At 38.5% G+C, this 11093-nt stretch overlaps 1 protein-coding gene across 38 annotated transcripts; it reads right to left on the bottom strand.

Moving 5' to 3' along the window:
• Positions 1 to 497: 497 nt before the first annotated feature.
• On the bottom strand, positions 498 to 10085 carry LOC131248741 (uncharacterized). 38 transcript variants are annotated; one of them, XR_009172384.1, is made up of 11 exons: positions 9684 to 10085; positions 7661 to 7694; positions 7164 to 7255; positions 6376 to 6475; positions 5132 to 5192; positions 3725 to 3796; positions 3497 to 3563; positions 3250 to 3288; positions 3084 to 3133; positions 2436 to 2506; positions 498 to 888 (listed from the first exon to the last, which is right to left on the bottom strand). XR_009172384.1 is itself a non-coding variant. In XM_058249180.1 (8 exons), the coding sequence occupies exons 3-7, from the start codon at positions 7188 to 7190 to the stop codon at positions 2444 to 2446; spliced, it is 279 nt and encodes a 92-aa protein (XP_058105163.1). In that variant the 5' UTR covers positions 7191 to 7255; positions 7661 to 7694; positions 9684 to 10085; the 3' UTR covers positions 498 to 888; positions 2436 to 2443. The 38 variants fall into 38 exon arrangements, 3 of the variants coding, with proteins under 3 accessions (XP_058105163.1, XP_058105161.1, XP_058105162.1); XR_009172386.1 differs by having other exon boundaries at positions 3084 to 3288; positions 3497 to 3587; XR_009172381.1 differs by having other exon boundaries at positions 3084 to 3288.
• Positions 10086 to 11093: the final 1008 nt, after the last annotated feature.

Raw genomic sequence — 11093 nt, 5'->3', positions numbered from 1 at the left:
TCTGGGGTACAACCATAAAATAGGATAAAGGCTACGTTGTAGCTGAATACCTATAGCTACAGTTCCGTCTGTAACACAACCGTAGCCATTGATACCGTAGCTATAGGCTTGTTATAGCTACGGTTTAAATCCGTAGCTGATAAATAGCTACGGTTAAATCCGTAGCCATATTTTCCATAGCTGGCATACAGCTACGGATTATATTTGTAGCTAAAACTAGAAGTGAGCCATAAAAGTAGGCTTAAGTATGTAACAGTTATGATTTCGGATAAAGAGCTACGGTTAATAGCCGTAGCCAATGTATTTAATATATATATATATATATATATAATTGTATCTATTACCATTGGAGTACATGCCTTGATAGATCAACTCATCTAAGCTAATACAGATAAATACTTAATGGCCAAATCATTCATTCATTCAATCAAATATAATCATTCATTTTAATTCATTCACAAACCCATCTACCCATCTTAACTAATACCAATAAAGAATAATAGAAGACATATATCATACTTAGAAATTAACCTCAAAGTAGACATTAGAGCCCCATGAGCAGCCAAAAATGACTGTAGTTCCAGAAGAATAAGCAAATTCGTACAAGTAGTGTAAACAATCTAATTAATTGAAAAGAAAAAAAAAAAAAAGTGAAAAGCACACCAAATTCATATAATGGCTAATCTGGTACTTGGATGAGTTCCAGAGTCATGAAGGACAGATCGCCAACCATTCTGGCACCCTTGCACATGAGCATCTGCAACTCCAAAAGCTCCACTAAGGCCACATGTGCCAAGCAGGATTCGAATTACTACAATCACAAGCAGCCATAGCACTACCCATTTGAAAATTCAAACAGAAGAAATTATCCCTGCCACTTGTTAGGACCTGCAAAGGAAAAACATGTCGCCCAATTACTTCACTGGAAAATGTTCTCCAGTAATGCTGTCATAATTATGGACATAATTTAAGTTCATCATACCTTAACCAATCTCACAGTATTATACAATCATAAACCTTTTGTAGATAGATAATGCAGAGATATTATTGAAAAAACAGCAATACAACACTAATTAAAGCAATGGATAATAGACAGCTTTCTATCCATTGGCATGCAAAGCAACACTAAAATATATTACAATAACATTAACTTTATTCAAATGAAAACTAGTTCCAGCTCATCCTCCTTATAAGTAAAGGAGGGTGTCAATGGAGTGGTGGTGGATGTTGAAGTGATAAAGTCCCTCAATATACATTGATACACCACACTTTGACAGCTTAAGCTTCTAGAGTACATGGTTGTTTGACATGGTATCAGAGTGGAAGGTCCTATGTTCGAATCTTAAGAGTAGCAAATATGCCTCGCTAATATATTATTCTCGCATGAGGGGTCAGGAAAAATCAGATCCGGCCCAGGGACAGAGAAATCAAGCCCAGCCTATTTATGGTGTGAGTGTCCCTCCACCCTTGTCAGTATGTTCCCGTGCGAAGTTCTCACCCCGCACATGTGGGGGAGTGTTGAAGTGATAAAGTCCCTCAATATGCATTGATAAACCACACTTTGACAGCTTAAGCTTGTGGAGTAAATGGTTGTTTGACAGTGGAAGCCTTGCTCGAAATCTTAAAGAGCTAATTACCAGGCGTGTCACCAAGTGGGAGCCAGACCAGCAATGGTCATCTACGATGCCAAGAAACCATGAGAAACCAAAGCAGGACTGCACCTCCAAGTGGAAAATTGGTCCAACTATACTCGACATTCAAAAACCTGGACTCATCTTCGTAACAGTTCTTCCAATTTCTCAGTTCAGTTCACATGAATGAACCGAAAAAAATGAATAAATTTACAGGAAACAACAGAATCGGCTCAAGATTTTATTTAACAGAATCAAAGTTGGACTCCATATCTGGACTTGACCAAAAAAAGATTCAACAGAGTACCAACCACCAAGTCAATAGGAGTCTTTTTGTGCACTGGAGAACTATCTCAAGAACTCCTAGGCACCAATGACTCTAAATAAGTTTCTTCTTTTTTTCCTCGTTATTTGAATGCAGATAAATAAATAAATAATAATTTAAATTTAAAATTAAAAAAGAAAAAGAAAAAAGGGTGTAATCATCTAAAACTAATGCCTTAGTGCTTGTGTCTCTAAAGTCTCTAAATATGCATGGGATATAATCAACAATCAGATTTCATTTTTTTGTCTTAGTAACCCCCTTAAAACTAACATCAGTGCATCAGATATGCAGTTGCTAGTTTTGCATAACTCCCAGTTGCACCTTTCCAATCCCTTCACTTATTTTCTTCAACCACCGACAATGGGCATTATGTAATGTTTTAGCAAGTTCAATTTCGGGGTAAACCAGTTCCAATTGAGTACAAAACTCAAGACTAGCTAGCACCAAGCACATCAAAATTAGCAAAACCAGTAACATACCCCACTATTCACATGAAAATTGTCAAGTATGTAGGGATCCTCAAATTCATCAAAGAGGAGTACTCCAGTATCTGTGAGGAAAATGCAATTTATAATGCTCAATATGTGATAAGCAAGGCTGAAGATGCACAAAATTGACAAGCATCGAGTTTGAAGTAGAAATAGCACAGACCATTGCAGCACGTGTGCATTGTAGGCCATACAAATAATTTTTCAAGACCAACTGGTGGTTCCATGGGCTAAAAATTATAATATTGGAGTTCCCAGCTGAGAAATGTGACATATGCCATTGCAGCACGTGTGCATTGCAGGCCATTCATCAGGTGAGTGTATCTGTCATGGCAGGTGGTCCCGTTTGATCATTTGGTGGGCCATGCATGTTGAAAAAATGGACAGTCAAAAAGAATTGACAGATGGTCCATGTACAACGTGCATGTCTGGCCCACCAGATGACCATATCAGCCTGATTTTCAGACCATGGCACATAAACAGCGATGCCCAACTGCTGAATTGCCTGGACCTTGTGACATGTGCTACATTGTCACATCTGAGGAGAGTAGGATTCTATATTTCTACTTATATCCTACTCTGCCAAATAGCCATAGCAGAGCTCTTCCCACATAGTTAAGCTACAGCGTGTGTACTTACATTATGCTTTTTTAGAGCAGGGTAGGTTCTTCTTGAAGCATGAAGCAATACTACAAAAAAGAGAAGTAGGATGATACTAATCAGTTTTAAATCAAAACAAGCAAAGTCAGAGGCAGTTCTTGGCAGCTCAAATGCAATCAGAAGTAGAGTTGGGAGAGGATTTTACAAGCTGTTTTCAATAGACGAATAACTGGAAACCAAATTCCTGCAAGTGATAGGAGATGAAAGTCCATAAAAGAAACTTAAACACAAAAAACTAATTAAGGTAGGACAAATTAACATGACACATTTCTCTATGTAAATATTAACTGCCTCAAAAAAGAGCTCAACAGTCTTATAAACCAATAAAAGAGAGAGAAAGATGTTAAAGAAAAATGATATGAAGATGGAAGCATTTCATGATCAATACGTACATGCGTGTTGTGCTTCTCAATATCCACTTGGGGTATATCTCCGGTCATCTTATTGTTAGTAAGGTACCTATAGTAGACAACAATATTGTATCTTGTAATTGGAGAGATATCCAAAGCAAGCCCGTGAAACATAGAAATGCGACCCAAAACAAAGTAAAATTATCTGTTTATTAAGCATATGGTAAGAATATTAAAAAAAGAAGTACATAGAAATATGAGATTGCTCACATAAAATTTATTGAAGGCAACAAATCAGAGTTTTCAGGAAATTTTCCGGTCAAGTTGTTAAAACTCAGATCTCTGCAAGAGAAATCAACACAGGAACAAACATTAGATCCAATCATCCCCATAAAAATTGGAATATTTTGAAATTGGATTTTTTTTTTTTTTCCACCTAAGAATACATGGTTAGCATTGATGAGAGATGAAATTCATGAACCCAAAGCATTGTAAAAGGCCTGCTGGAAGTAACTATTTCGACCAGAAACGAAAAGCATTTGCTTCGGGGAATTATCTTACTTAATAATGACAAAGAGAAAGAATAGAGAGAATAATCATCAAATTTATTCATTCTGAGTTCGTTACATCCTTTTGATCCTTTGATTCCAGGATAGAGTTTCTATAACAAAAATACAAGTACTAAATAGATTCTAATATAAATTTTGGCAGCATTCCGGCTCATATCATTTATGTCTCCATAAGAGATGAGTTGTGCAGATCTTCTCCATGCATACATCTTCCTTCATTAATGTAGTAAAGGAGTCTCAAAAATCCCTTGAAACATTTAGAACAACTTGAGACATTCCAGAAAAATGAGTATGATACGGCCTTGTAGGGATCAGCGCAACTCCTCCATGAGTTGCGCGGGCCCGCGCAACTCACAACGAGTAGCGTGGCCCGGCCTTCTTCTTTCTCTCTCTTCTCTCTCCAATACCTGTCAGAGGTACTAGTCTTCTGGAAAATCCGATCCCTCAAATGAGGGGGTAAGGGGGTATTTATAGGCTTCCGCACGTGTGGGCCCTCGAATCCCGTGTTGTGGACCCCACTTCATGTTTTCAACCCAACCATTCCTGAGGAGAGTTGTGCAGGTCGGCGCAAGTATGATGAGTTGCGCGGTCCCACGCAACTTGAGATTCGCGCAACTTGGCTTTGAACTGTGTATTTCTTCAATCTTCTTCCTTTCTTCACTTCCTTTCTAACCAAATTTTATGCTCCAACAGTAACTTACAGGGATTTTAGATTCTTCATGTTGTCAGCAATAAATTTTGCAATTTCACCATAAATCAAGCAATTTCTTAGTATCCACGGTGCAAATCAAGTAGGATGGGTACTTCCAAACACTACCTAAAATGACTCTATCTCTCAACTGAAGTTTGAAGTATATGATTTGGACAACCAAAACCAAAGGTAGGATGAAATTTTAGTATGTTTTACATCAGTTAGAAGCTCATTAGGCAAAAATCACCAGACTCAACCACACATCAAAATAGGGAAGAATAAATGGAAGAAATCCTTTCATCAATGGTAAAACCCAAGTAATCAGCTCCCATCCTGAATTCAAGCAGAGCATATTTGCATCCAGCAACAACTATAATAATAATAATAATAATAATAATAATAAAATCAAGCACATACCTTCCATTAAAAAGGGCAACATGTGTAAGCGTAGATTAGCCGGATTGAATCGTGTCGGGCCCTGAAAATTCAAATTGAATCCGGATTAGCGGTTGGTATCCTCATAACTATTGAGTTGTCCAGTATATAGTGTGTGCATTGATCAATGTGTGTTTGCAAATTGAGGGCCTTGTTGGCACATGTGATTAGTGGGTAGAGTTAGTATGCCTCCTATGAGTCCTATCCTTATTTTTTGAGGAATTATCCAGCATATCTGTTGATTATAGAAGATGGTTAGTTAAAAAAAGCAGCATGTTCCTCTTTGAGCCTTGGCATGATAAACTTATTCTACAAGGTTGGCATGATAGGTTTGAGATCCAATCTATTCATACAAATGGCACCACTATATTGATGCCCTAGTTAATGAATCAAGTTGATCCACTAGCCAAGTGGGCCACAGTTTGTAAATAAAAATAAAAATTAAATGGACGGCTTTGAAAAACTTAGCTGAAGTTGTCTAGCACATCCACCAGTTTTAGTATTAGGGCTCACGTGCTAATTGGACTTTAAAAATAAAAAAAAAATACAAGTTCCAGGTTAGACGAACATGATGGGTGGATTAGACCTCACCCTTCTTTGGCATGCTGGAACATGTGAGGCGTGTGCACAAGCTTTATTGCACAGGCATGTGCACTTAGCAAAGCTCTTGAGGCTATTTTTCTTATGAGAAAAAGAAAAAAGATAAGAGCCCTGGGTTGCAAAGCCAGACTCGAAAAAGAAAACGGCAAGTGTTAGAGCTCTAGGCCTTCCTAACTTTAAAAGAAAAAGTAGATACAGAGTTGGGGGTTCTTGAGTGCATTTTGGCCGATGTGAGAAATTAGACAAAGTTCATCTCAAGTGGGCCTCTCACCATGGATGGCCGGATTGAGGAAAAACCAGTTGAAAGGTTGAAAAGAGGACAAACCCACCAAACAAGGGTCCACAATATAACAACAGCAGCTCGAATCACGCATCCATAGGAGTAGTATATCACACTCCAAAAGCTGGCTGCCAAGAACTATTTGTCTATATAAAGAAGAAAATAGCACGTGCCAAGCCCCACCCAACAAATGAACCATTTTCCATCATAAAACAAGCAGTTATTTCTCTGCGGAAAAAAAAAGTTACAGAAAATGAGGAGAGAGTATGATTTTCACACACCTCATCCAATCACTTTGCCAAGCCCCACCCAACAAATGACCCATTTTCGCAAGCTGATCACTCACCAGATTTCTGCCCAAGCACAAAGCCAATTACAGCCTCTGTTTCCTTCCTATTCGACCCGGTGCTCTGCCCCGATGGCTTGATTGACACCAACGTTGCACCCTGCATGATATATGGAAAATCAAGAGAGAAAAAAACAGATGATTACATATATAAAAAAAACCAATATATAGATCAGCCCAATGCAAAACCTCCCTCCTATCAAGAATTCTACTCAACAAACATCGAAATACTATCAAACAGATCCCAAACCAATTTCCAAATAAACCCAACTTCAATTAAATTAAATCATCAATGAAAACAGGGAATTCTGCCTCCTCATGGACCAATCTTTAAGTGTTCTAGATCGTTTATCTCATGTGCCTCCTCATGGATTGGTGATGGACTAAAATCTCCCCAATTAAATAATCTCAGCCATCTGACCATCAGAGTTCTTCCCACTGAATCCAGCATACATAGCTGCTCCTCAAAGCTTATCTCAAAGCTGACGACAAATATATCAGCCAGCCTGTGTACAGGGACTGTCTCAAGAAGAATTTTCGTCTTATTGATAGTTCTGTTTCTGTAATCAGAAATCAAGATTTATTCACTGATACAAATATGATTTTTTTTTTTTTTTTTTTTGAGAGATCACTGATACAAATACAATGAAAATGTGATTTTAAAGTCATGCATAAAGGAATCTCATTAAGCATACCCATGGCTAGCAGAAAGTCATATGAATATGATGAGTCCAACAAAAACAGAGTTGTTGTACTCCTAATCCATAATTCAACACAAAATGCCTAACCTGCTCAAGAACGGAGATCAGCTCCATGGCGGTAACTTTAAATTTGTGTGAGAGTGCTATAAGATCTGGGGCTTATTTTGCTTGCTCCATCACTAATTAAAAGAAAACATGAGAAGTAGCCCAGCATTTCAACAGATGAAGGAATGCAAAATCTTAATATTCATCAAGTCACTAAAGTATAATCAAGAATTTAGAGCAGATGAGGGAAAATATATTCCTCCACGATGAGAAACATGTCTCAAATGGTTCACTATATTTTACACTAAGCATGAAACTTTCAACTTAATCCCTTGGATCCATTAGGTAGTTGATTGATAACAGACTTCAAGGTACTTGCCAGTGATGTGGATAACACACATCATTTCATGATCATTTGCAGCATGAAACCCAATTTCTATTACAAATAATACTTTTTCTCAGGGTGGGGGAGAGGAGTATGGCTAGTTTCATGGCAATACAAGGAAGACAGACCTCATATGTAAGAGGATAATACAAACCTATTTGTGTATTTTATGAAGTCATACCCATATCCTGCATAGACAAGAAGCAATTTAGACCAATTTGAGCAGTACACACAAAAGGAATAGAAAAACATGGTGAAGTATGTGCCAGTTATGCTACAACAATGCCCTCAATACTTTGCTAGAAGAGATGAAGAATGGTTCTTGCTGCTACCATTGGCTATATATTACTTGCAATCAACCATCAGTAGGACAATCAACAAACAACTAGGGTTCACTGACGGGAGTTCTTTGCAGTATAACCCATACACATTGGGGCCAACTAGACTAATGATCAAGATCACCAGCTATCTTATTAGTAATTCTTTAGTTTCGAATGGATTGTCCACTAGTATTACTTACAACACAGTCCATCTTTCAATCATCTAGATGTTTTATATCACAGGCCCCATCATGGATTGTGGACAACACTAATGAAAATGGAGAGACCCCTCATTCTCCTTGTACTGTCAGTTGTGGACAACACTAATGAAAATGGAGAGACCCCTCATTCTAGTCAAGGCCATCTCCTCAGATTCAGCATTAGATCGAAGGTGGACTGATGTGGTGGACGGAGATCCTCGATCAGAGCAGTTTTTGCTCTTTTTTCTTTCTCAGATCTGAAGGAGGCAGATGGAGAGATCTTCGTTTTTTTTACAAATCATGGAATGGGTTTATTCCTATAAAAACAAAAAAGAGAATGTACAAAATCCATTAGGGCCTGTTTGGATGCCTGTAAGTTCTTTTAAGTTGTAAGTGACTTACAGGTGAAAGTTACTTACAGGTAACCTGTTTGGATGTAAGTTGTAAGTCACGTACAGGTAAGTTACTTTTTCTGTTTGGATAACCTGTAAGTTACTTACAGGTAGAAAGCTGTTTATTCACATCGAGCATAGCTTAGATTGGGGAATCGTTCTAAAATGTTATAATCATATAAAAAAAACATGGGATCAAATATGTTATTTTGTTAAGCCCATCGAGACGAATATTTGAGATAATTATTAAGCTAAACCAATCATCAAGTGGGCTATAAAAGTGGGCCCACGAATTCAAAAAATCTATACTATGGAGTAATAACTCAATTTAAGCATTGAGAATAAACTTAAAAACATTAATAGAAAATCTAATAATTAAATTACTTGCATTCCAACTGTGCAATCTGATATAATTTCCAAGGGCCAGCGCATCATCAATCCCACTCTATCATCAAAGTTTTTCTCATTCTCTAATGAGGAGTTTGATGCTCAGGATCTAACAGATTCACCAACACCGATGTAGATCGTTAAATTACTTGCATTCTAACTGTGCAATCTAAGAGATTCACCAACACTGCGAGTACATCACAAGATCACCAACCACAGGCCACAGTGAGACCAACCAGATAAACGATCTACAGGATCACCAACCACAGGCCACAGTCCCTAACGGTTTCATGGGATGCTGCATCACATGGTCTGTTCGGATTAGAGGCCCATGACACATGTGAAAAAATACACAGGTGCGTATAAGTGACTATTTGGATGCCAGTGTGCCTTATAGAGTAACGTCAAACCACTCCCGTTTTCAAAGGAGAAAAAAAGGGTAGATGAAACCCTACCGTTTTAGGAGGAGAAGAGACAGAAGGCAATAACTGCAGCGAGAGATTGCAGAGACGGAGAGAGATTTGGTGGGTTGGTGCGTTTCTCCCTCTTCCCCTCTTTTTAAAAATCTGACCGTTGAGCCTGTAAGTGACTTACAGGGAAGTGACTTCCCACCCTCATGCCCCTGCAGTTTTTTGGTAGATTTGCCTGTAAGTGACTTACAGGTGATTTTTCTCCCCCAAACACCACCTGTAAGTGACTTCCCTGTAAGTAACTTCCCACTTAACCAACTTACAGGCATCCAAACAAGCCCTTACCGAATATATGTGTGGGGATTCCTGCCTACACATAAATCTATCAATATGGGGAAAATGTTTTACAGCTTCTCAAAATTCCTCAAGAAATATAAATCCAAACACCCAAAACGATAAGAGCAATACCTAACAACGCATGCCAGACACATGTCTCCTTGCCAAGGGCCATGACCGCGATAGCTGTCGTGATGAACATCGTGGCATTGGTGAATGGAATGGTGAGAGAGATCAGGACGTCGCTTAAGATGGAGAATAAAGCAGCAGAGGCTGAGAGGTTTACAAGGAAAGGGATGGAATACTGCAGACTAGGAGAAGATCCATCCATTTCTTAAGATGCACTATGGTCCATTCGTGGAGGAGAGATGGACGGCGGGGATTTGATACAGTGGCTGCGTCCAGCTTCTGGTCGCAGAGGAGCGCACCCCAGTGCATCTGGGGCTCGATTTCTCTCTACGACGAGAATGGTGGAGGACTCTCTTCTGTTGGAAAAGAAAAATAGAATGCCTTAGAAGTTAGAACGGGGAGAGAGAGGGATAAGAGCCCGCCTGAAGGAAATAAATATCGCAGCACTGACCGCTCCTTTCTCCCTTTAGCTACGGTTTAAATCCGTAGCTATTTAGAAACGGTTTAAACCTGTAGCTAAATGCCAAACATGATCCGCAGCCTTCGGTCTATTTTTTGGTAATGGCTGAACATCTTGACTGGACGATGGCCCATTTCTGTATGTGATTCATGCCTGTTGTGGCCTATTTGAACTCAGAAGTCTGTTTAAACTATCACATTTTCATGTAATAATTAGAGCATTTGATTTTCAAGTAGAAGTTTGCTGGTTTAAGGCTTGACTGATGTAGTTGCATTTCATCTTATTGTGACCCAGACAGCCATGATTGCCAGTTTCATTCCAAATTGATCTGACAATCCGGTCCAGTCTGGGTTTTAAAACAGTGCTACATACAACTATTTTCCATAAGCAGAACTGCTGTGAGTATTACTTGGTAGTGGAAAAATAAATAAATCTAGGACGAAAGCATTGGGTTAAAAGCATTGATTGAGGAAAGGCTGTTTGATTACATCCCAAATAACAAAAAAATAATAATTATCTATAGATATGTTAGATGGTGTGAGTTGGTACAAGCTGTTGTTTCCAAGAAACCTGAAAATCATGATGATGAAATACATACATCGAAGAGAATTATGTAAAGAACATTTGATTGAGGAAAGGCTGTTTGATTCTTACAAGTAAACACGTGAACTTATATTGAAGAGAGACTCTGAAATTTGTCCACTTAAATTGTTGAAGCTCAAATCCCCGCATAAGTAAACAACTTAATATGGCAGAAGAAAACAAAAATGAGATGGAATTGCTAAAAATGCAAGTCATGTTGGGTGCAAACATTGATATAAATGTTGTGGTGCCTTCCTGCTTCAAATGCAAGCACCTGCCATATCAGAAAATGTTATAAATACAGCCCCATTGGCTTTGGGAAAATATAGATTCTGCGTTGAATGCAGCAGACCGGCCAGCTACAAAAATCT

Source organism: Magnolia sinica, chromosome 6 (assembly GCF_029962835.1).
Source record: "Magnolia sinica isolate HGM2019 chromosome 6, MsV1, whole genome shotgun sequence".
Taxonomy (NCBI): Eukaryota; Viridiplantae; Streptophyta; class Magnoliopsida; order Magnoliales; family Magnoliaceae; genus Magnolia; species Magnolia sinica.
This window is presented reverse-complemented; position numbering and strand designations above follow the sequence as displayed.